The following is a 27457-nucleotide window of genomic DNA, read 5'->3' as shown; positions in this document are numbered from 1 at the left end:
CTGTCCCTGATTTTGCTCCTTTCTACTGGCCATTCCTCAACTTCTCAATGTTTTTCTCTGCACATGTTAAACAGGCTCTTGCATAAGTGAAGACTCCCAAGGATGTTTTCAATTACCATTGGTAACCTGATGACTGTATTTTTTTTTTTCAAGCACTCTCTTTTGAGGGTTAGAACCATCTATAAAACAACTACCTACCAAGTCTCTATTTGGATGTTCCAGGTAGTTTAACATTTCCAAAGTCGCCTCATCATCTTCAGACACAAACAACGCCCCAAAACCCTCCTGCCCTTCCAAGGCTCCCTATCTTAATAAAAAGTAAAACCACCCACCAGTTGACCAAGTTAAAAATGTTCCCCCATTCTTTTTCCTATTTAACCTAGATCAAGTGATTCATCACTTAAAGTATGACCTTGCTAAGTCCTTTGCATCTTTAATTTTCCCTCTCTTTCAACATTCACATTCAAATACTGAGTCTTCGGTCTCCTTAAAGTATTTCAAGTTATGATTTTGTTTATATGACATTCTTGAAATGATGCAGTTACAGAGATGGGAAACAAATTAGTGGCTGCCAGGGGTTAGGGATGATAGGGAAAAAGGAGACTTGTGACTCTAAGGAGATAGCACTAGGGAAATCTTTGAGGTGATGAAACTGTCTGTATCTTGATTGTGGTGGTGGTTACATGAATCTACACATGCGATAAAACAGCATAGACTATACACACACAGTGTACCAATGTCAGTGTCCTGGTTTTGATATTGTACTATAGTTATATAAGATGTAACCCTTGGGGGAAACTGGGTGAAGGGTACATGGGATCTCTCTATACTGTCTCTGCAACTTCTTGCCAATCTATAATAATTTTAAATTTTAAAAAATTAAGAAAAACATATCTCAAATCCCCATCAATGTTACTTTACTCCAAGATACTCTCCTTTCTCACGTGGGTCACTGCCATAGCATTCTATTTTCTTGCCATACATTTTTGCACCCTCTCCCAACCTTCCTCCATCAATGCATTCTCTCCATTTTAGCAGAAGTGATCTTTGTAAGATGACAACCTGAACATGCTTTGCCACTGGGCAAAATCCTCTAAAGAGCTCCCTTTTGTCCTTAGAACCTGGTTCCTAAATTGTGTGCTGAGATGCTGCAAAGTACCATAGCAAGCCACAGGAGCACAGTGGGATATTTTTAATGTTTAAGCAAAATGAGGGATACTTGATATTTATTGGGTATCACAAAAACTACTACCCTGAGGTAGTTCACAGTTTCAACATGAAAACACACTACATTTCTTTCAATAATGGCATATCTTTGTTAAGGTGGGTTTTTGGCAGTTGGTACAATTATAAAACTGCAGAAAAATTAACAAGGAACAGGAAAGGAAGGTGGTTGTATCGAATTGCAAGGGTTGAGCAGTAGTAACTGTGGTTATTTAAGGATAAAATAAAGATACTGTTTTTTCCTTAGATTCACATGTATTATTTTCCAAATGGCTACTAAACTTTTGGGGACATAAATACTTCATTAAGTTGTTTGTACTTAAGTACTTAATAAACAGAATTATTAGTATTTCTCTGGCCTAGGGAAATAAAATCACTGAGACTTTAAGAGCATCTTGAAATGAGAAAGTGTGGGAGCCATCACCTTAGGGTAAAGTTCAAAGTCTTTTATATAACATCCATAGGGCTTCATGACCTGAACCCCTTCTGATTTCTCTGGCCTGCATGCTAACATTTTCTCTGCCTATCACTCACAATGAGTTATCTGCAGGTCCCAGAACAAGTCTACCCCTTTACAGATACCCCCTCAAAACACACACACACACACACACACACACACACACACACACACACACACACAGAGCGCTAACTTCCTTTGCCTAACTCCCACCATCCAGATCTCAGAAAAATTTTTTCTTCTTTAAAGGCTTTCTTAATCTTGCAAGGTCAACTTCAGCACCCTTCCTTCACACTAATACTGCATTTTATACTTCTTTCCCTGCACTCCTTATACGAGGTAGCAATGTGGTTGCTTATTGTCTGTTTCTCCCCAGATACATTCGGTGCTCTTGAGGCCACAGATCAGTAACACTTTGGTGTCAGCAGAGGCTAACACAGTCCCTGCACATGGTAGAGATTCAATAAATCCTTCCTGAATTCATGCACAGGTGAGCAGTTCCTTCCCAAATCAGACAATCCCAGTGCAGAGACTTCCATATCATTTATATTCACCTCCTTTTTTCTCACACAAACCACACTCCCCCATTAACGTGGTATAAAGCCGGGTGTCATACTAGAGTCACAGAGAGCTTGTCACAAGCGCTCAGGGATGGAGGCTGCTGGCCTTCTGTCATCAACAAGGCTGCAATTTGAGGAAAAGCAGAGTTACCCTCACCACTGTACACACACCATCCTGAAATGTTGCTGATTACTGTGAAGGTGCTGAGGTGGGAAGCCATCTCTGGGGGCCCAATGTCTCCCAAGCAATACACATCAAAGACAACCTGGCAGGCACCGAGAAGATGAGAGGTCGCAGACTGCTCCTGTCACCTGGGCTGATTAATAAATTAGACGCTTGCAAATCATGGGACGTGTACTGTTTACAGGAATCAATGCGTGCTGATTGCTTAAGGATGCTTTGCCAGTGTGTAGACCTCTGGATTCCTGCCACATGTGTCACAGGGCATCAGCAATCTTCCTCTCTCTTGTCCTCTTTCTGTGTTTTCCTCCAAATAAGTGTCCTCTTAATATGAGACTGGAGTTATGCTGCCTTCCTAGAGCACCTGGGCTACAGTGCACACAGGTCAAGCACCCCTCTTATGGTTGGAGGTCTCCTGCAAGCTTTCGCAGAGTTCTTAGGGATCAATTTGCAGGTAGGGGTGTTTCAAATACAAACGGGTAACTTGTTTTAGTTACTGGTCCTCAAGCACTTGCTCTCTGCTAAATGGGATCATACCTGGCAGAGCCAGGATTCAAACCAAGGTCTGCCTGAGCCTAAAGACTTGCTCTTCATTGCTAAGCTTCAGCGGCTGTGTTAGGGTTCACATCAGCTTAGACACTGACTTGAGGCTGGAAGTTTCCATCAAGGTTTGCAGAGACAAGTCAGGTGCAGATAAAGGGTGGGATGCAAAGCCTTCCTCCAAGCTAGTCTGGGAATCTACTGCTAATGAGACCTAGTAATTCTCATGCCCAGAAGGAAGGCCTTGAGAGAGAAGGAAATAGCCTGGAGGCAGAAGCCTGGGCATTCTGGTTCCTTTCTTAAGACACCGAAGTATCCAGTGGCTGTAGAACTCTCCATAAAAGAATGCATCCTGCCACAGGGTGCCTAGAATGGCACTAGGGCAAGTAAGCCTGGATGCAGCCCAGGAAGGGAGCTGCCTGACAGGTAGGTCCCAATCAGCTTTGTTGGTGGACCTGAGTGGTACTTGGGAGTTAGTGAATTCCGTCTTTATAGCCTTTGTCTTGGCTCCAGTGTCCCCTTCCTCTTCCTTGAATTACTGCCTCAGCTTTCTAACCCTTCTCTCTCATTCCCTTCCACCCATTCCTCATGATGCAGCCAGAGCAATATTTCTAAGTGTATATCGGACCATGCCAGTCTCACGTTTCAAACCCTTCACTGTTTTCCTGTCGCCTCTATCAGACAAGGCACAGGTTCTAACCTGAACCCACGGCAAACTCTGCTTCTCAAACATGGCACAATTTTCCTCTGAGCCAAAACGTAACCACAACATAAACTCAAAGTCAGTGTTTTTCAAACTGCAAGGTCTACCCCGTTAGTGGAGGCTAAAATCAGTGAAGCCAGTAGACACCGATATTTTTAAAAATAAATGAATCAGAAAGGAATAGGTTATATTAGAACGGAATAGAGTAGAAAATATCAAGATGCATCACATGGAGTAAGGTTAAGTATTTTTTTCATGAGTTTTCATTTCAATTACATATCTTCTTATCTCTAGGTTTACTGAGTGTCAATGTGAAATGTATTTCTTAGCATGAGTAAGGTCAAGAAATGTAAAAATGAAACAAACAAAAAAAACCCCACTGCTCTGAAGAGATAAGTACTAGTACTCTGACAATTAACTGGAGTTTCAAGGTTGTTTGAAATCAATTTGCCATCCTAAATTCCTTTCACTGTTGGCTCCAAGCTGCCATCCAGCCTTATTTCCTATCATCACTACAGTAGGACCACCCCATTGGTGGAGGAAACGTTCCAAGACGCCCAGTGGATGCCTGAAACCATGGATAGTACTGAACACTATGTATACCATATGTTTTTCCTATACATACGTACCTTTGATAAAGTTTGATACATAAATTAGGCACAGTAAGAATTTAACAGTAACTAATAATAAAATAGAACAATTATAACAATATACTGTAAAAGAGTTATGTGAATGTGGTCCCTCCCCCTCACCTTTCTTTCTCTACAAATACCTTATGATAAAAATGTAATGCCTTTTCCACCTTAACTAAGCCCTTATCAAGCACTTTGGCCATAACTTTTGCAGTCTGAGGTGTGACAGCAAAGCTAGCATGAATTTCTGTTTCCTTCGTCACAATCTCACAGACAGAAGATTCATTCTTACCATAGATCTTAGCAACCTCAGCATATAAGTGTTTTTCCTTCCTTATTAAGTTGAGAACTTTCACCTTTTCACTTAAAGGAAGCACTTTACCGTTTCTCTATGGCATATTTGAATTGCCAGCATCACTACTCTGGCACTTTGGGGCTATTATTAAGTAAAATAAGAGCTATTTGAACATAAGCGTTGAGATCCTGAGACAGTTGATCTGAAAACCAAAACCGAGATGGCTACTGATTAACGGGAGGGGATATACTGGACAAAGGGTGATTCGGGTCCTGGGAGGGGCGGAGCTGGACAGTGCAAGATTTCATCACACTACTCAGAATGGTGTGCAATTTAAAACTTTTGAGTTGTTTATTTCTGGAATTTTCCATTTAATATTTTTGGACAGCAGTTGATTATAACTGAAACCACAGAACATGAAACAAAATACACACACACACAGACACACACACACACACAAACACACACAGACATAGTTCCAGGCTTTCTTCTGCCTCTTTGCCTTTGCAGGCGCTACCTCCCTTTATCTGGGCTGCTTTTCCCCCCACTGCCTTCTCATAAAATCCTAATCCTCCTTGAAGACTGAGTCAAATACCCCTTCCTCTAGGATGCCTCCCTAGATTTGTCTTTTCCCCCCATCTTCCCCACATTCATGATCCCAATGCCAAGGGTAGTTCCCATCCCCACCACAAACACAGCACCCAGCGTATTGATCAATCAGGGAACTGAGCCTATGGCATTGTGGTTATCTGCCCATCAGTCAGTTTTCCCCAAGACACTTTGAATTCCTTGAGGTCAGGGATCCAGTCTTTCCACTCCCTCTCTCCAGGGAACTGTCGTAGAGACTGGTCAGTAGGAATTCGGAGATCAGTAAACATTTTTCAAATGAATGAATGAGTGGCAGGTGCTCCAGATCACAGATCTGGTCCCTTTCTTTCTTCCTTAGCCAAGATTTGGGGCATAGAGTCTGAAGCTCCAAGGGCTTGTCTTCATTCTCCCCCTAATTTCCCCAGCCATAACAATCACCGTATCTTATTATGTCAGTTTTAAGACCCCGTGCCAGTCTGTCCTTTGGAGGGAGGTGTGCAAAAGCCAGTCCATTTTCGGACATGGTTCCTGACTAAAGCTGAACAATTGCTCTGCAGAGATTGCAGCAAACTAAGCTTAGCAGCTCACAGAAGTCAGTTTGGTAATGGAATGGGAGCAAAGAGGTAAAGTACTGCAAAGGTACCAATTTGGTAGCAATAAAGCTATTGGGCTTAGAAGTGGAAGATCAATTTTAAATAATCAACACAGAAGATCATCTCTGAATTGACACCAAGTGGCCCGGGAGATGTTTGCTGACTATCCCTCCCCATCCCTCTCTATTCAGGGAGAGCTTGATCCAAAATTTGGATTGAATGAGGGATAAGGTAGGGGCAAGGGCACAGGGTATTGATTCTCCCCAGTGATGCCAACCTAAGTGGCTAAAATTGACAATGACAAACGTGGGACACCATCCCAGTCTCATCTTCTTTTGAGCCCACTTAAAGAAAAAAAAAGTATCCCTTAATGCACTTTGTCCAAGCTGGTATTTTATGACTCAGGCCATGTGTATCTGAACCTAACAGTGGGTGCCTAAACATCTTACCTCCTATAGAATACTATAGTCAGATGAGAAACTCACCAAATCTCCCAGAACTCCTGGAGGAATGAAGGCTGGTTATTTCTGGGGTAGAAAACTAGTTTCCCTTAAATGCTACTTCTCTGCAGCAGGAAGCAAAACTCAATTCACCTTCCTTAATGCATCAACTGCCACCCTGATCTGAGGGCATGTCTAAAAACATGGAAAATCCCTTCCCCTTTGGTCCTGCAGCCAGATTTTTTTTGGGAACCCAGCCACTGCACTGGCGCTTATACTTCATTCCAACTCAAACTCATGATGACCAAAATCTAAAACCATTTTTTCTAATATCCTTCCCACCATCCCTTTTCCTTTTTTCCTAAAATCCTTGCTTTAGAGCAAAGGTGCTCAACCTCTATGATACTGGCACTGTGAGCCAGATAATTCTTTGCTGCAGAGGGCTGTCTCTGCATCGTAGGGTGTTCAGCTGTATCCCTGATCCCTGGCTTCTACCCACCAGATGCCAGTAGCAAACCGCCTCCCCACAACCAACTGTGACAACCAAAAATGCCCCCCTGACATTTCTATATGTCCCATTAGGAAGCAAAATCACCCCTAGGATGGTGGTTCTCATGTCTATCCTAGACCAATTACAAATCCAAATATCTGAGGAAGGACCCAGGCATTGGAATTTTTTAAAAGCTTTGCAGGTGATTCTGATGTGCAGCCACTTCTTTGCACATTAAATCAAGGTTTCACCTTCCTCTGTAACTGTGGCTCTGGCCTCTGAAGTTTTCATCCCCATACCCACAGGGTGAAATGCCAAATTTAGGAATAAGAAATAGTAGTGCAGAAATTTAAGAAATGAGAAGGAGAAGGAACAAAAGATAAGGCTATTACTTGTGATAGTAAAACTGAAGCTGTTAATTCCATTTCTTTGAATTATAAACCAGGAAGTAGATGTAGATCAAAGTGTTCCAAGCAAAATCCCAACAGGTAGGGTGGCTTCCTCAGCCAGGTGCCAGCTCCCCAACTGGAAGCGATGTCTTTTCAGATCGCTTTGACACAGGCTGGCATCCAAAGAAGCAACACTCAAGCTGCCAAAGCCAGGTAGAGCCAGTGCCTCCTGAAGCCTGCTCACCCGAATTCCTGTCTCTCTGAGAAAAAGAGGTTGTAGGGTCAAAGAGGTTTGGTTAAACATTGTTAAACAGTCTAGGAAAGACCTTGAAAAGCCCTGCGGTAAGGAAGCCTGTATAACTTTGCTTGGTTTTCCAAACAAATATATCTATGTCATTTGGGAGGCAATATAGCATGGTTAAACATGCAGACTCTGGAATCTGCTTGTTTGTGATACATTCTACTCTACCATGAAGTAGTTCTCTTTCCTTGGGCAAGTTATGTAAATGGGGATGGTAACAATACCTAAGCACAGGATTATTATAAGGACCAATCTGTTGCAGTAATTTATACACTGTGTGTCCATGCTAGACGCTTGGTAATCTTTCAACGTTAGCAACTGACTTATCCTTATTACGGTTTTTATTATTATTTATTTGACTATGGGTTTTTTTTTTCTAGAAATGCCTTTTAACATCACATTGAACTCCAGCTCCATGTGAGATACTTTAAGAAATGCTGATTTAGACTAACTTGAGCCACACTAATAGAAATACAACCCTTGCACCATGTGATATCAAGATTCTATCTGGAATCCAGAGGTTGGGGGGGGGTCTCCTTTCAAGCTCAACCACGGCATCCTGAATGGTGTGGTGGTGGACTTCGCCCTCACCACCCCATGTCTGTAAGCTCCTCAAAGCAGGGACCTGTCTACCTTATATATCATCAATTCCCCAGTGCACAGCATCTGACAAACCTAAGCACCCAATATACACTCTTTTTCTTTTTTAATTAATTATTTTTAACATCTTTATTGGAGTATAATTGCTTTACATTGTTATGTTAGTTGCTGCTGTATAACGAAGTGAATCAGTTATACGTATACATATATCCCCATATCCCCTCCCTCTTGCATCTCCCTCCCACCCTCCCTATCCCACCCCCCATCCTACCCCTCTAGGTGGTCACAAAGCACAGAGCTGATCTCCCTGTGCTATGTGGCTGCTTCCCACTAGCTATCTATTTTATATTTGGTAGTGTATATATGTCTATGCCACTCTCTCACTTCGTCCCAGCTTACCCTTCCCCCTCCCCGTGTCATCAAGTCCATTCTCTACGTCTGTGTCTTCCTTCCTGTCCTGTCCCTAGGTTCTTCAGACCCTTTTTTTTTTTTTTTGGATTCCATATATATGTGTTAGCATACGGTATTTGTTTTTCTCTTTCTGACTTACTTCACTCTGTATGACAGTCTTCACTCTGTATGACAGACTCTAGGTCCATCCACCTCACTACAAATAATTCAATTTCGTTCCTTTTTATGGCTGAGTAATATTCCACTGTATATATGTGCCACATCTTCTTTATCCATTCATCTGTCGATGAACACTTAGGTTGCTTCCATGTCCTGGCTATTGTAAATAGCACTGCAATGAACATCGTGGTACATGACTCTTTTTGAATTATGGCTTTCTCAGGGTATATGCCCAGTAGTGGGATTGCTGAGTCATATGGTAGTTCTATTTTTAGTTTTTTAAGGAACCTCCATACTGTTCTCCACAGTGGCTGTATCAATTTACATTCACACCAACAGTGCAAGAGGGTTCCCTTTTCTCCACACCCTCTCCAGCATTTCCAATATATACTCCTGAATGATTTCTGGACAAGGACCACATCTCATTCATCTCAGCAGAACCTTCCACCCAGCCCCAGCCCCATTCACTTAGAGAAGTATCTTTGCCACAAAACCTACTAAAGATATTTTTGTGAAACACACGAAGGAACCATCAAGATGGTGGATTAGAACAAAGATTTATGCAACTCTGATAAATGTGCAAGATGGTTAGGCAATCAGACCTGGTTTACCAAGATTTGATTTACATTCAACTTTTACGTACTTATTTAAGGCTCAAAGGAAGGTGCACCATAAGCCACAAACCACTTGCTCTGAAACCTGTAGGGAAAACCACTCAATATGAAACCACGTCTTGTGGCATAGTGACCACTATTATCAGTGCCCCTCTCCCCTGCCCTGACTCTCCAAAACCAAAGCTTACAAAGGGTACCACAATTCTCCTTTTAAATCCACCTCTGAAATAACTGCCAAATTTATGGCAACTACTGATGATCTCAAAGTCAGGAAAAGAGAAACAGAAAAATAAAACACAAAAAGGCAGTGGGAACACAGGAAACACTCTTTGGACCAAACTGAATTTTAAAATACCACGAGAAGAAAAGAAATCATTTCCAGCAATACCATCAGCTGTCTGAGGTCAAGGAAGGAACAGCTCCTGCAAAATTCCAAGCTCTCCATGATTGATAGCTAAATTATTTCTTGCCACAGCTACACAAGGCATTTAATATTATCTCCATTTTACAGATGAGAAAACTAAGTCACAGAGAGGTTGCAACTTGTTCATGGTCAGCGGAAGTCTCTGGGTATTTGGTCATACACTAGGTAACTAAGAACTAAGAGAGGGTTATGACAACATAGAGTTAAGGGCTCACACTGTGGAATCTCAGAGGCCTGCTTTTATTCCTAGCTCTGCCACATCCCAGATGTGTGATGTGGACAATCTCCTTCACCTCTTGAGGCCTGAGTTTTCTCATTCGTAATATGGACAATACTAGTATTTCCCTCACATACTATTTAGCGACTAATATATGTATGGGCTTACCAGAAAGTGAAACTAAATGATTTTATTAGAATGATGATTTTGAACCTTAATGAAAAAAATTTTCCAGATATAAGAAAATTTAAATTTTACAAAGCATCTCACACCAAGTTAATCTCATTTGACCTTGTAGGTGGGACAGACATCACTGTCCCTTTCTACAGAGGAGAATATTGAGTATCTGAGCGGTTACTTATTCATACCTCTCTGTGGAATGATAATTGTTTGCTTATTCACTCTTTTTTCCCTCCATCTTCCACTCCCCACCTCTGAGCTTGGTGAAAGAGGGGATGGACCTTGCAGGTTGTGGGGTGTGTGTGTGTGTGTATGTGTGCGAGCTTTGTTGTTTTCTTTTGGTCATCTCTATATTACCGAATCATAGCACGGCTTACAGTACATGATTGGTGTTAAATTCTAAAGCACTGGATGTACGCTTGAGTGAATGATGCATGAATACATTTGCCCAGGATGAGGAAGCTAGTAAGCAGCTCCAAAATAAACAAAACCTGAGTCTGCAGACTCCAAGTCCAGAGTCCTCTCCGATATCCCATGCTGTATTTCCAAATGACAATATTTCGTGGAATCATAGACTTTCAGAGAAGGAGAGGACCTTGGAGACCATCTTAGCGAACATTCCCCTTCCACAGATGAGAAAACAGGAGCTCAGAGAAGTCCCATTACTTGGCCTAAACCACACAGCGGGGAGGTGGGCGGATTGAGCCACCCTGGCTCTCTGCCTCCAGGATCAAGGATGCTGTCCCTGTACCCAGGCAGGTTCAAGTTCAGAAAACTCCCCCAGCCTCCACATGTCAGCTCAGACTTAGGAGTGGCAGAGCACGAACCTCGTGCACCCAGACTACTGTTTGTGCACAGTTTATTGCTCAGCGTGCAAAGCAACAGGAGAGAGGACTTCTGCTGGGATTTAATTTGAAAGGTTCTCATCATTGCCAGTGGCGCAAACTCCCCACCACGACTCTATGAGCTGAAGCCAGCCTCTGCCTGCATATGAATGAGGACAGAGATGGCCTTAACCCACTTAAGTGAGGAGAGCAGACTTCCTCCCAGTTTCTGAAGCCCCCAGATCACCCTGGGCTCTAGCCTGGATTCTAGGGTTGGGGGACTGGCCGAAGCTTGAGGTCTAGGACATTTCAGAAAGGCTGGCTCTGTAGCCTCAGATAATATGGCACATGCTGGTAGTAAAGCCTTTCTTTCATGATGCAAATGTCAAGTTTCTAATGTGCTATGTCCATGTTAGCACACAGGAAGACACACTTCGAATCACCTGTGGACATGCTTTAGTGTTTCAACAAAGTAGTGAAGAGAAAACGTCAATTGACAACAGCCCTGGAGAGCACATCCTTGTTGGCTTTTGCTCTGGTCTGAACCTGGCCTAGATGAGCACACAAATCTCTGGGTACCTATTTGCATGTGTGTCCAGATGAAGATTACAACAGGAGCCCCACCTAATCTTTCACACAATAGGTCCCAAATCAATGTTTATGATCTTCCAATTATGCCTATCCTGCACTTTCTCTTTTGTAGCACTTATACTGTGTGTGTGTGTGTGTGTGTGTGTGTGTGTGTGTGTGTTTAATTAATGTACTGCTATGAGAGCAAAGACCATGTTTGTTTTACTCGCCATCGTGTCATCTGCCTTAAACACAGTGCTGGGCCTCTAGCTGGTGCTTAATAATTATTTGAGGATTAAATAAAGGAAGGAAGGAATAACTAGATGACCAGGGGCCTGACTTCTGGATTAAACTCCATCATTTAATTAACCATGTGACCTTGGTTAAATCTTATATTTAATTTTAGAGCTAGAAAGGATCTTAGAAATCAGCTTGTGGGGTGACTGCAAACTTTTGTTTTAGCAGTGGAATCCAAGGAAAAGCATAGGTGAAATATGAACACAGAAGCAGATGCAAACTTTCCTTTGTATAAGGGCCAACTTTCAAACTCGGATTTGACTATTCAGCACAGAATCACAGGCATCTGCAGCTGGTAGCAAATTCATGAATCATCCATCCCTAGTCCACAATGCCACACAATGTGCAAAGGAGATATGCATATTTTCATGTCAAATACATAGAAGATGTAAGACCTGAATTCACGGCTTCCCAGTTGCAGGTTAGGATTTTTTCCTCCACCATGCTTCCTCGTCTCCTATTCCAGTTGGCCCAGAAGTGTTCCTTGACCTTAAGACAAAGCTTAAGCTGTCTTAGAGAGAGCTCTAGAGAGTTTTTTGCATTCTCCAATTTATTTAAGTGCACATTTTTCGTGTCCTTATGATACAAGGCAGAACAGAAATCACTCTGGGGATCCAGAAATGAATTATATATAAGTCCTGGCCTCACAGAGTTTCCAGGTGAAAGAGAAATACAAGAATGGTATTTCTCCAAATGGTTGACAACTAAAGAGGTATAAGTGTAGAGAGCTGTGGAAATATCAAAGAGAGGGTGATCAAGTGGAGTGGGGAGAGTCCAAGATGGTTTCTTAGACTCTCAAAGAGGAAGAATTTGGGGCTAAGTCCTTTTGGGATGAGTAGGATTCCAAAAGGCCAAAGACCAGCTCAGACTTGCTCAAGAAAGAGGTTTTCACTGAGTGTCCCTACTTGTTTCCAAATGTGTGAATATGTTTGGGTAGGATATTTGCTATATTAATAGCATCTGCAAAACAACACGGCCTACACCTGATGTAACTGACTAAAAATACTGTCTGTGACTATGGATGCAGATAAACCAGGGCTTGAATCCCAGTCCCACCACTCACAGACTGTGTGACTTTGGACAAGTAATTTCACCTAGCAGAAGCCCAGTTACCCCTTCTATAAAGTGGAGAAAACAAATAGATGCTATCTCTGATGTTACTGTAAGGTTCAATGAGATAGTGTACAAAGTACTAAGCACCATGCCCAGCACACAGTAGTAAGTACTCAAAAAATATTAGCTATTCTCACCATTGCTAATCTCTTGCACAATGTAATAAATTAAATAGATGGATAAATAAATAGATAAATTAATAATGAAAAAGTGCATAACAGCCTTGGCCCAGACACTCCTCCATACAGCAAGGCCCATGCCAATGTGTGACCCCCAAAAGCACTCAGTGAATGAAAAGCAAAGGCAAGCTTAGCCCAGCTCTTACCTGTATATTTTATATCTGGTTGTAAATCCTTGACGGTGTCTTTCCACAAAGGATAGGTAGCTCCTGGAGTGGTGGAAAGGCCCCCTGTCTGAAATAAGCCAATCAAATTCCTTGGAGACATGTTGGTCTGTCCCAGCTGGTTCCTGGTGGGAGGGCTGCACTGAGATACGGCCCCATACAAACAGGAAGTAGAGGAGCTCAACAAACCTCCAGTTCATGCTTTTCTGCCGGCCTTTTTCCTCTCATTCTTGCTCCATTCTGTGGAGTCCTATGAAGAAAAGAATAAAAAAGAGAGAGAAAGAAAGAGGAAACAAAAGAGGGAGAGAGGAAAGGGGGGAGGGTGAAGCAAAATAAAAGGAAGAGAGAGAGAGACAAAGGAAAATTTTTAAAAATGTTCTTAACACATCATCATAATCCTTTACATCAGTAGAGTGTGCCAGGGTTACAAAAATCAGTGCAGTTTCTGGCTAAGAGCATGGCATCTATGGACATCTGGGCTTGCATTCCTGCTTTGTTGTTCACATGTTCTGTGAACATGCATGAACACATACAAACTGCTGAATCTCTTAGGGATGCAGTTTCCTCATCCGTAAAACAGAGGACGGGCTTAAGCGCCTGTATCTTGGCACCTGGCACATCGTAGGTATTCAAGGCATAAGTGTTGAAAGAGTGAAATGAATGAATGCAGAAACAGAGTCTCTTACAGCCAGGAAGGAACTTGGAGATAGAACTCCAGTATCCATCCCACCCGCTATCTTCACAAACAACCTGAATCTCACAGCAGGGACTCGGTGAACGAGAATCCCTTTCTCTCCTGCTCTCCCACAGACATGCACCAACTGAACACAGGTTTTGCTTTTGCATCATCAGGTGAGCACAAAAAGCCTTGGGATGCATCATGATCACGACCATCCGGGTTGAATACCTTACAGATGGAGAGTTTATGGAGCTCATTTGAATGCACTTCTACAACGCTTAGTGGACTGTCTCCTTCACCCCAAGGAAATGTAACTAGAGGATCCACCCATCAGTGACTCTGAGCCTCGAGGTTCTCTCGTACTCAGAAGGGGAACTAAAAGCCAAGGAACAAGTGGGGTCTCGCCCGCCTCTTTTTTCGGTGGTAGCACAGCACAGGGGTGCCATGTTGGAGAAATGCTTAAGACTAAGGGAGAGCTTAAGTAGGGGCTCCTTGGAAAATTTACGAGTTTTGTTGTTATCATCACAACATCATTCTACTTGCTAGTTTAACACTGTGCTGTCTGTGTCCACCACCCCCACTTATTCTAGAAGAGCTTATCTTACTCTACACTGAAAGGTAGCTGGGAATGCAGGTTCCATCAATTATAAACTGTATTATTTCAGGCAAGTGATTTCACTTCTCTGGGCCTCAGTTTCCTGGTCTGTAAAATGTAGTTAACAATAGCACCTACACCCAGAACTAGCATGAGAATGAAATGACACCATTCATGTCAAGTGTCCCATGAAGCACCTGACGTTTTCAGGAAGTGTTCAATAGGTGGCATCAGTGATGATGAGGACACAGATGATGACAAATCTTGATGCTGATGATGCCCACCCAGTCCCTGCCGGGGGCGTCTTTGCTCCTACTGGCCCCACTGCCCCGCCAGATCCTGTTCATCCTTCAGTAGCCACTTGAGGTCAGGTCCTCAAAGGTCATTTCCTTTTTCTATTCCTCTCAAAAATTGTTAGTTGTTCCTTTCTTTCAGCTCTCGTTGCTCCTTTATATAACCGTATGTTAGTACTTAGTATCTTTTATTGTACTTATTTGTTTGTGTCCATTTTGCTCATGGGGCTGTGAGTCTTTAACTGGCAAGAATCTTTAAAAGACTGTTTCTATATACTGCTGGCTGTGTGACTCTGGACAGCCATGGCCTCTGTCTAGATCTCAGATTTTTATGTCTAACATCTAAAAACATGGTGAGGGGCTTCCCTGGTGGCACAGTGGTTAAGAATCTGCCTGCCAATGCAGGGGACATGGGTTCGACCCCTGGCCTGGGAAGATCCCACATGCTGTGGAGCAACTAAGCCCGTGCGCCACAACTACTGAGCCTGTGTGCCACAACTACTGAATCCCGTGTGCCTAGAGCCTGTGCTCTGCAACAAGCCATGACAATAAGAAGCCCACGCATCGCAACGAAGAGTAGCCCCTGCTCGCTGCAACTAGAGAACGCCCGCACACAGCAACGAAAACCCAACACAGCCAAAATAAATTTATTAAAAAAAAAAAAAACATGGCGAGGACAAAACCAATTTGTTGAGTGGAAAACCACGTAGAAACATGAAGAATTATGATCCCTTACTTGTCTACTCTTCCAGGTGAAAATGGGAAGAAAGTCAAGCTAAGAAAGAGAGAAAATTAAAAAAAAGAGAGATGTGAATTTCCGACCCAATTGGCGATTTCTCTCTGTGGTCCGACTGCACCATTTCATTATGAGTAGCTACAAAAATCTACTTGGCACTGCAGGCCCCAGGTGTCAGGGGCAAAGGAAAAAGACATGTGAGCAGAGGAGTGGGCTGGTAGAAGCTGTGGCCTCAGGTTTTGTTCAGAGCCTAAAACAAAGACATACATGTGGAGTGCAGAAATGTAACAGTTCCAGCTGCCAAAACTGTCTGCCGGAGCCCATCTGAGTGGCAAGCAGGGGGTGGAGGCGATTGTTCAGAGATCCCGGCGGGGAGCTACAGCACACTGAAATCACAGCGTGTCACCCATCCAGCCCTTCTGCGTGGCTTCTGCTGTAAGTGGGTGCAGGGTGGGAGCCTAGGAGAGAATGCCCGGCTGTTGGACTGTTTGCAAGGAAACAGGATTCGGAACACTGCAGCTTGCAAAAGTGAAACAAGGCTAGACATGGAACAGCAGCGTGTGTGTGTGTGTGTGTCTGTGTGTCTGTGTGTCAGAGAGTAAGACCTCAGCCCCGAGTCCTAGAATTTGCTGAAATTTGAAAGATGGAATCCAGTGCTTTCATTCTGGCAGCCATTTCGCCACCTAAGGGACATCTTTGCTTGTCACAGCGGAGGGGATGCTAGTGGCATCCAGTGGGTAGAGGCCAGGGAGGCTGCTGCACATCCTACAGTGCACGGGATGGCCCCTCCCCCCACGACAAAGACTACTGGACCTAAAATGTCAGTGATGCAGAAGTTAAATCCTGCTCTAATCCAACTCCTTCTTACAAGATCAGGACCTGAGTGGCTGACTGGGCTAGACTCCTGTCTTCCAGCTCCTGGTTTTCATGCTGCCACATTGTCTCGGCTGGGCAGTGGGCCAAGACGGGTCAGTAGCTGTGTCTGAACCTCCTTTGTAGTTGGGGTCTACGATACAATCTACATCTCAGCAAGTACACATGAGTGCTTCACGGAAGAAGTCTGAATATATCTCTGTTGGCTCAGAAAATCACAATAATCCACAGAACACTAAAAATGAACATGGAAGTTTCTACGAGGTGCATTTGAATAGAAATGGACATTTTGTTGGGCAAGAGCAAGGATTAGTATGTATGTTACCTAAATATTGTCATATCATGACAGACACAGTGATTCCCATTCTGTAAACAAGCCCAAATTAGCACCAACTGTACTGGAGACTTGGGTTAATATAAGGGTCCCATGACTGATATTTATGGAGCATCTATTGTGTACTTGTATCGAAAAAGTCTGTTCTCTTGGCAGTAGCCAAAGCATCCAATTCAGACTAGATGTTAACAAAGGTTTCTTCCCCGAGGTGGGTACAGCTCTCCCATTTAACAGATGAGCACACTGGAACTTGAAGACATTAAATAACTTTCCCAAGCTTGCAGGTCCTAAGTATTCAAGAATCTAACCCATGTATATCTCATTATGGGTATAGTTTCCACTACATCCCCACCCTCACCCCACCCAGCTGAAATTAGATCCTGCCCTCTAGAGATTCAAAATATTGTGGAGAAGTCACACCGAGGCCTGAGGAATTCTAGTATGAAATAGGCTGTCATAAATACTATAAGCAAAGAAAAATGTCCCGTGGAAGAATAGAGGCCAGAGATAATTTTCTAACCAAGAGACCTGGAAAGGATCCTTACAAGAGGTGGTATTTGAGCGGGGCCTTCATAGCATGTAAGGTTTTGGTGAGTAGAGATGAGCAAAAGGGAATTTCAGCAGAGCAAGTGCCATACAATAAGTCTTGGGGGTGGGAGAGGGCAGAGTGATGGAGTGTGTGCCCAGAGTAGCACCCAGGTGGCAGAGGCTTTAGTGAGATTTTAGGACCCATGTAGGGCCTTCAAGCACCTGTATCTCCCTCTGAATCCCTCATCAAGCAAGGACTGTATATTTCATTTCTGTGCTATCCACCAAGGGCAAAGCACTGTAGATGTTCAATAAATTCACTCATTCATCCATTAACATGTTTAGTTGGAAATTAAACAGTGAGCAGGGCTTCTTTTCTGTTGGGTTGGGAGAAGTAAACAAATGAGCAGTAACTATACGTGTGATGGTGAGCAGTGCTCTAAAGAAAACCAAAGCAGATAAGACGGGATTGAGAGTGCGGCTGCTGCTTTACATACAAGGTGTTGAGGAAAAGCTGCTCTGAAGAAGTCACCTTTGAGAGGCGACCTGAAGAAAGTGAAGGAGTGAGCAATGCAGAGCTTCAGGGAAAAAGAAATGTCAGTGGAAGGAAAGGAAAGAGAGGGTCAGCAACGGTTTGCATTTCGATATAGTCAGAGGCCAAGTTGTATTTCAGTCTCCTGCAGGGAGCTTACAGTTTAGTTGCAATGCAGTCAGTATGAGGAAGGAATCGCCAGTCAATTAACTGAGCATTTACTATGTGCTGTTTTACACATGTGACCTTGTTGCAATACGGAGAGGTTATGGTCCCCATTTACATGTGGGGGGAGGGGACACTAAGGCCCGGAAAGGACAAGTAACCGGCCCAACATCACAAGCTGGCAAATGGCAGAGTTAGAATTGGAGGCTGTGCTGTCCACGTTGGGAGCCACTGACCATGTGTGGCTATTGAGCACTTGAAATATGGCTCGTCCAAATCAAGACGTGCTGTAAGTATGAAATACACACCCACCAGATCTCAAACACTTAGAGGAACAGGATGTAAAGTATCTCACTGATATTTTATATTGGTTACATGTTGAAATAGTACTATTTTGGATGTACTGGAGTAAATACAATATATTATTAAAATGCGTTTCACCTGTTTCTTTTTAATTGTTTTAATGTGGCTGCTAACACTTTAAAATTACACATATGGATGGTATTCTATTTTCACTGGGCAAGACAGGGCTCAAACGAACCTTTTCTGCTCTGTGACACCACCTGGAAAGGTCACTCATCCATCTCCTTTTGTTTTGTTTGTTTTTTATCTTGTTTTTCAAGTATAGTTGATTTACAATGTTGTGTTAGTTTCAGGTGTACAGCAAAGTGATTCAGTTACACTTACATGTATATCTATTTTTTTCAGATTCTTTCCCCTTATAGGTTATTACAAAATTTTGAGTGTAGTTCCGTTCCCGGTGCTATACAAGAGGTCCTTGTTGGTTATCTATTTTATATATAGCAGTGTTATATGTTAATCAAAACCTCCTAATTTATCCCACCCCCCTTCCCCTTTGGTGAGCATAAGTTTGTTTTCTATGTCTGTGGGTCTATTTCTGTTTTGTATATAAGTTCTTTTGTATCATTTTTTTAGATTCCTTCTCCTTGTTTTTATTAACATTTGGAGAACCCAATTCACTCCCCACTATGACTGATTGAGCACTTGCCCCCTCCCTTCAAAATCAACAAACAAACAGACAATAAATACATTTCAAATAAAAGCTCCCACGCTCACGGCCACATCTCTCCATCCCCATATCCCAGAGACAGCCCTGGATATCCACCACCATGCATTTCAGAACTGTTGCTTTCCCCACATTCATAAAGGGAACATCCCGCCACTGGGTTTTACAGCCTGTGAAAGAGAGGCTGGTTCTATTTCCGAGCACCGTCCTTGACCTGACTGTGACCTTCCGTGAGTCACAGGCCGGCTGCTGTGAGGGGCTCTGGTCGGCGTGGAGCTGCGGACGTGGGCTGAAGCACGGAGAGCACGTCGGCTGAACCGTGCTACATATACGCCTGCAGAGTCATTAAGGGAATGGGTTCAGCCCACACAGAGCACATTCTCTAATTGTTGCCATTGTAAATTATTTACATCCGAGGAGCACGCAGGAGACAGAGAGGAGAGAAGTGCCTTCCAGTAGCAGTGTCACCAGCTTCTCCTCTGGAGTTTTCTACAGGGATTGCTGGGCTGTAGCTCACATTCGGGCCAGAGAGTGGAAGGGGATGCTTGCTCTGTCCCCATCCCTGGGGCCCTGAGGCTGATGACCCGATCTGAGATCACCCACAGTGCCTGCATCCTAAGCCTGGGTCAACCTGAGGAGCTCATCCAGGCTTCCAGATAAGACATCTCCCAGGAGATACAAACCTACAAAGCTGGGTGACCTTGAGCACATTAATAAACCCCTTTGCCTCAGTTTCCTCATCTGTAAAATTCAGGCAGTAACAGGAGGATAAGTACCTCCTAGGGTTCAGATAAGAATTAAATAGGACTTCAAATACAATTATTTTAGTCTAGGTTTGAGCCAAGACCAAGACAATAGCTATTATATTCTAAAGAGGGGTGCCTGACCACTATACAGGACATATAAAAAAGGGAGCCAAAAGGCACTTTTTGAGATTCTTAACCTCTCACCCACAGGATAACATAGAGTGAGATGTCGGGATCACCAGTGGAGTCTGAGGGAGAACGGCCTGCCTGCGGTGAACCCCCCTGCCCACCCCCACGCAGCTCCAGGGGAGAGTCAGGGGCGTAGCCCTGCACCTCAAGCTTCAACAAGACCCCACAAAGAACATGATAAATGTCCCAGAAGCTTGGAGGAATATGGCAGATTGGTGTCTGACTCACACGGCAGAAACCTAAAAAAAGAATTCTAAAGAGGGAATTCTACAGAGGGCTGAAACCTGGCGGCGGAGTAGAGGCTGCAAATTGGGAAGTAAGTGCTGAGCTCCTGTGTAAAAGGAATGTTTCCCTCATGGATCGGAGGTGGGCCACATGCAAGAGAAAGCTAAAGTGGAGGGAAAGGGCACGCCAGTGTGAATGAAAAATGCTGTCTGCCACGTTAGTAAACAAAGGATGTTGCGGCCATCAAGCCACTACGGCCCCCTCAACTGAAGGTGCGCCCTGAGGGACTCAGGATGGGAGAGCACAGGATACTGGCCCTAGACAGCTAAGGTGCATATCAAAGGAATGATTCCAATGAGCCCAGGCTCTTGCACCTTGAGATACCTCAAGTCAAATTCATTAACTTGAGGTATCTGGTTTTCTTTGGTAATCAGTCATCTTTCGAAGTTCCAACCACCTGTTCTTTGTTGCAAAAATTCTTATATAACCTGGTTCCTCCCTTACCTCTTTGGAGCAATCTCTCAGAGCTCTCTGCGGGGCTGTGTCCCCACTCAAGTCCTCAGTTTTGTCCGCCAAATAAAACATGATTCTCAACTTTTAGGTTGTGCATTTTTTTTTTCAGGTGACACCAGTAAGGGGAAAGTGGGATTGGCCTGACATTGATCAAAGGTCCAAGGAATGAGTGGTCAGCAAGCAGTGGAAAAGACGTGTATTTTCCTTCATCAACAGAATCACAAGTGAGAGATCTCAGGGAAGAAGGAAAGCTCCAAAGATACCCACCAAATGTTGTAAGTTAAAAAGGTTGGAGCTAAATGCCTGCTAAGCCCACAGAGAACTGATGCACAGCTGTCAAAAAAGTACTAGTCAAGGAAGATTCTTGCTACCTCCTATCTCTCCATCCTTCACCAAATCCCGCACCTTGAAGACATCAAGATGAAGGTTAGCAAGAAGGAGGAGATAGGACAAAATCATTGGGAAAAGACAGGAGAAACTGGAGGAAAATTAAGTTCCCACTTTAAATGAAATTTGATTTATTTTGTAACACACTGAACTGGAAACTTTAACTACTGAACTGCGACTATATGTGAGAAGTAGAGGTGAATAGAAAATTGTTGAACATAATTTGGAAAAATCATGGACTTGCCTTAACTTTCATCCAAATGCCAGAGGAAACCCGATAAAAGTAAGTTTAAACAGAGTGAGAGAAGAATTAAGTTTTTTTATTTGTCTTTGTTTTTGTTTATTTCCTGATCTTACTCTATGAATCCTATTTGGTCAAAGAAAAGATTTCACGAATTAAAATGCTTAACTCAGTGTCCAGCTCAATGCAAAAGTTCAATGAACTCCAATTAGTATTTACTAATCAGGGCACAGAAGCAGGAAAAAATATCAGAACTTCTAGTGACGTGTTTATTATCTACTTTCAGTGTCAGCCCAAATATCAGACAGTCACAAGTCACCAACGATACTGGAATGAAGAATGCGAGCCCTACAGCATGAAGAAGCTGGGCTCCATCTTTCCTTCACTTTCAGTGTCTTGTGATGCCCTGGCATTTATCTGTACCTAGTGATATGCTGTTTACAATTATGTTATCTGATTTTAACTAAACCAACTCTCACAAAATAAGTAAGAGGCTTAAAAAGAATCTGTGGATGACGTTAATGACAATAATTCAACCCAATGTGAGCAAGAAAACAGCAGAGGACCAGCCACATCACAATGCCAAACCAAAACAATAAGGATCAAATCATATTTTTCAAGAATTGTCCAGAAAACTCTAATTTGAAAAGATACATGCATCCCAATGTTCACAGTAGCACCTATTTATGATAGCCAAGGCATGGACACAACCCAAATGTCCACTGACAGATGAATGGCTAAAGAAGATGTTGTATGTGTGTATATATATATACACATACACACACACACTGTATATACACACACATATATGTGTATATATTTATATACTGACATATATATATATAATGGAATATTACTCAGCCATAAAAAAGAATGAAATAATGACATTTGCAGTAACATGGATGGACACAGAGATTATCGTATTAAGTAAATCAGAAGGAGAAAGATAAATATCATATGATATCACTTATATGTGGAATCTAAAAAGATGACACAAATGAACTTACTTACAAAACAGAAATAACCTCACAGACACAGAAAACAAACTCATGGTTACCAAAGGGGATAGCAGCATGGTGGAGGGATAAATTAGGAGTATGGGATTAACATATACACACTACTATACATAAAATAGGTAAACAACAAGGAACCTATATAGTTCCCTGTGTATAGCACAGGGAACTATACTCAATATCTTGTAATAACCTATAATGGAAAGAAATCTGAAAAAGAATATATATATATGTATAACTGAATCACTTTACACTTGGAACTAACACAACATTGTAAATTAACTATACTTCAATTTTTAAAAAGTCATTGACAGGGCTTCCCTGGTGGCGCAGTGGTTGAGAATCTGCCTGCCAATGCAGGGGACACGGGTTCGAGCCCTGGTCTGGGAAGATCCCACATGCCGCGGAGCAACTAGGCCCATGAGCCACAATTACTGAGCCTGCGCGTCTGGAGCCTGTGCTCCACAACAAAAGAGGCCGCGATAATGAGAGGCCTGTGCACCGTGATGAAGAGTGGCCCCCACTTGCCGCAGCTAGAAGAAGCCCTCGCACAGAAACGAAGACCCAACACAGCCATAAATAAATATAAATAAATAAATAAATAAATAAATAAATAAACCCAAAAGTTAAAAAAAAAAAAAAAAAGTCATTGACAAATTAAAATTATCATCGAAAAAACCCCAAAAGAACTGGCCAAAACAATTTGAGATGATCAAGAGGACTAATTAAAATATGGATTTACATATACAATTATTAATGCTGATCCTTGCCCTAAGGGAACACTGAGCACTGAGGAGCTGTGATATTAGCTAGTGAAGGTAATATGCATAAATAATTCAGGTACATACATTAATAGGGAGGTACGTAGTCAAAAAATTTTACTGGGTATATGTGTGTGGTTAAAAACAAGCCTAGAAACCACTGGAATGAGTGTTCATTGTAACGTGCATATTTTATATTATTATTTTCAACCACATAATCAATTTCTCTAGGAAGTCCCATAGGCTTTTCAAAATCAAAGTATCCCAAATGAAAGCCATCATCACTCTCTCAAATTTCCTCTTCTCATGGTCCACATTCAAGTGAATCATACAGTCTCCCAAATCATGCCTATGATAAGACTTTTCCCAAATTCCTCCTCTACCCTATTCAACCATCTCCACCACCAAGACCACCATCACCACCATCTCCGCATTCTGTCAATTTCCTTTGTTTTCATATTCATTCACTTCTCTTGACAACTTTATCCTTCTCCTGTCTTCCCTGTAAACCTCAGTGTGATCCTTTACTTCTCCTCCCTCCCCTTATATACTTTGCTTCAGAAATCCATTCTCTCTTGCTATCTGCCATTCAAACATAGCGCTCTGACTTGGACTATCACAATCATCTTCCTACTGGTCTTCCTGTTTCATGTATCAATATCTCTGCCACCTCCATCCTAAACACCACTCTAGTTGCCAGAGTGATCTTTCTAGATACAGATATGACCATGACACTCCCCTAGTTAGACAGATTTAACAATTCCTTACTGATCGCCTTGCCTCTTCGTCTTGCATTCAACATTCATGAGCTGGATCCTCTGTATACTAAGCTTTTCTAATTAACTTTTCCACCTCCCACCCTCAAGTCACCCTGTTCTCTAGATTCTCTCCCCAAGTGCACTGACTGAATACACTACAAATCATCATGCTTTACTACCTCTGCGCGTTCTGTTCCTGATTCTTACAATGCCCATTCCCAGTGCCCATCTTTACAATGGGTTATTCATAATTTACATTATATTTAAATGCCTGAGTAAGAGTGAGTGAATGACTACCGTGCACCTACTATATGATAGATAATGTGCCAGACTGTTTCATATGCTCCATGGCATTAAATCCAAAGAACTATCCTTTGAGACAGATAACATTATTTCTATTTTGCAGATGATAAAATGGAGACTCTTCTTAAAATATGTAGCTATTTTTGCAATGTCAAATAATTTAAAATGGCAGAACTGAACTTCAAACTTAGCCAGTTCTAAGTTCTATGACTCATTGCTTTAATATACTAGCTAAAGACCCACATCATCCTTAGTTGTAGTTTTCCAGTTTTGACAATTATGAACAACCACATTAATAAACAGAATGGCTGATAAGTCAAACTGAGGCATAAAACTTCTGGAAATGTTGAATCTAAGGAAGGCCATGAAAATCTGAATGAAAACGGAAATATGTGGAATACTTAGTTTAGTAATTTTGGGGGATCCTAAATACAATTTTTTTAGTAATTAATAATATAAGTTAAGTATAGCGTCTTTTTCTTCATAAATATTTCATTTGGAGCCAAATGAAATATTTGGAAATGTGAAGATCTAAATTCAGTGAAGCTGCCTTTTAAGTGTTCCTTCAAAATTGTCAACAGTCTCCGCAGGAGATATTTCAAAAAGGAAAGTGAAATTAACATTTTAGAATGTCTTTTCTAAGCCAGTTTGGAAAAATCCAAGAAATATTTGTTGAGTCCTTATATTTTAATTAGCTCTCACAGCCCAGAGTAGGAGGTGGACACAAAAATGGATAAATTAAACATAATGGGTGGAACCAGAGAGTTGGCACCACAAGCAACACCTTTGGGGAGAGACCTTCAAGATGGTGAAGGAGTATGACGTGAAGATCACCTTCCTCCCCACAAATACACCAGAAATACATCTAAATGTGGAACAACTCCCACAGAACACCTACTGAACACTGGCAAAAGACCTCAGACTTCCCAAAAGACAAGGAACTCCCCACTTACCTGGCCGTGTGGCTGACAGGGTCTTGGTGCTCCAGACGGGTGTCAGGCCTGTGCCTCTGAGGTGGGAGAGCCAAGTTCAGGACATTCGTCCACCAGAGACCTCCCGGCTCCACATAATATCAAATGGTGAAAGCTCTCCCAGAGATTTCCATCTCAACACTAAGACCCAGCTCCACTCAACGACCAGCAAGCTACAGTGCTGGACACCCTATGCTAAACAACTAGCAAGACAGGAACACAACCCCACCCATTAGCAGAGAGGCTGCATAAAATCATAATAAGATCACAGGCACCCCAAAATATACAAGCAGATGCGGTACTGCCCACCAGAAAGACAAGATCCAGCCTCATCCACCAGAACACAGGCACCAGTCCCCTCCACCAGGAAGCCTACACAACACATTGAACCAACCTCAGCCACTGGGAACAGACACCAAAAACAACAGGAACTAAGAACCTGCAGCCTGGGAAAAGGAGACCCCAAACACAGTAAATGAAGCAAAATGAGAAGACTGAAAACACACAGCAGATGAAGGAGCAAGGTAAAAACCCATCAGACCAAACACATGAAGAGGAAATAGGCAATCTACCTGAAAAAGAATTCAGAGTAATGATAGCAAACATGATCAGAAATCTTGGAAATAGAATGGAGAAAATACAAGAAACGTTTAACAAGGACCTAGAAGAACTAAAGAGCAAACAAACAATGATGAACAACACAATAAATGAAATTAAAAATTCTCTAGAAGGAATCAAGAGCAGAATAACTGAGGCAGAAGAACGGATGAGTGACCTGGAAGATAAAACAGTGGAAATAACTACTGCAGAGCAGAATAAAGAAAAAAGAACGAAAAGAATTGAGGACAGTCTCAGAGACCTCTGGGACAACATTATATGCACCCACATTCGAATTATAGGGGTCCCAGAAGAAGAAGAGAAAAAGAAAGGGACTGAGAAAATATTTGAAGAGGTTATAGTTGAAAACTTCCCTAATATGGGAAAGGAAATAGTCAATCAAGCCAAGGAGGCGCAGAGAGTCCCATACAGGATAAATTAAAGGAGAAACACACCAAGACACTATTAATCAAACTATCAAAAATTAAATACAAAGAAAAAATATTAAAAGCAGCAAGGGAAAAACAACAATTAACACACAAGGGAATGCCCATAAGGTTAACAGCTGATCTTTCAGCAGAAACTCTGCAAGCCAGAGGCGAGTGGCAGGACATATTTAAAGTGATGAAAGTAAAAAACTACAACCAAGATGACTCTACCCAGCAAGGATCTCATTCAGATTCAATGGAGAAATTAAAACCTTTACAGACAAGCAAAAGCTAAGAGAATTCAGCAAAACCAAACCATCTTTACAACAAATGCTAAAGGAACTTCTCTAGGCAGGAAACACAAGAGAAGGAAAAGACCTATAATAACAAACCCAAAACAATTAAGAAAATGGGAATAGGAACATACATATCAATAGCTACCTTAAATGTAAATGGATTAAATGCTCCAACCAAAAGACATGGACTGGCTGAATGGATACAAAAACAAGACCCTTATAGCTGTCTACGAGAGACCCATTTCAGACCTAAGACACATCCAGACCAAAAGTGAGGGGATGGAAAAAAATATTCCATGCAAATGGAAATCAAAAGAAACCTGGAGTAGCAATTCTCATATCAGACAAAATAGACTTTAAAATAAAGACTATTACAAGACACAAAGAAGGACACTATATAATGATCTATCCAAGAAGAAGGTATAACAATTGTAAATATTTATACACCCAACATAGTAGCACCTCAGTACATAAGGCAAATGCTAACAGCCATAAAAGGGGAAATCAACAGTAACACAATCATAGTAGGGGACTTTAACACTCCACTTTCACCAATGGACAGATCATCCAAAATGAAAATAAATAAGGAAACACAAGCTTTAAATGATACATTAAACAAGATGGATTTAATTGATATTTATAGAACATTCCATCCAAAAACAACAGAATACACTTTCTTCTCAAGTGCTCATAGAACATTCTCCAGGATAGATCATATCTTGGGTCACAAATGAAGCCTTGGTAAATTTAAAAAAATTGAAATCGTATCAAGTATCTTTTCAGACCACAACGTTATGAGACAAGATATCAATTACAGCAAAAAATCTGTAAAAAATACAAACACATGGAGGCTAAACAATACACTACTAAATAACCAAGAGATCACTGAAGAAATCAAAGAGGAAATCAAAAAATACCTAGAAACAAATGACAATGAAAACACAATGCCCCAAAATCTATGGATGCAGCAAAAGCAGTTCTAAGAGGAAAGTTTATAGCAATATAATCCTACCTCAAGAAACAAGAAACATCTCAAATAAACAACCTAACCTTACACCTAAAACAATTAGAGAAAGAAGAACAAAGAAGCCCCAAAGTTAGCAGAAGGAAAGAAATCATAAA

At 42.0% G+C, this 27457-nt stretch overlaps 1 protein-coding gene across 4 annotated transcripts in view; it reads right to left on the bottom strand.

Annotated features, from left to right (window-relative positions):
* BRINP1 (BMP/retinoic acid inducible neural specific 1) overlaps nucleotides 1-27457 on the bottom strand; it is a 505846-nt gene that overhangs the window by 113133 nt on the left and 365256 nt on the right. For all 4 annotated transcript variants that reach the window (XM_082470420.1, XM_082470421.1, XM_082470422.1 and 1 more), the window contains one exon: nucleotides 13128-13395. In XM_082470420.1, coding sequence (XP_082326546.1) covers nucleotides 13128-13345 — 218 coding nt within the window. In that variant the 5' untranslated portion in view covers nucleotides 13346-13395. The remainder of the gene's footprint in view (nucleotides 1-13127; nucleotides 13396-27457) is intronic.

Source organism: Balaenoptera physalus, assembly GCF_965194825.1.
Source record: "Balaenoptera physalus genome assembly, chromosome: 7".
Taxonomy (NCBI): Eukaryota; Metazoa; Chordata; class Mammalia; order Artiodactyla; family Balaenopteridae; genus Balaenoptera; species Balaenoptera physalus.
Note: the sequence above shows the minus strand (reverse complement) of the source record. Positions and strands in the feature narration are given on the sequence as shown.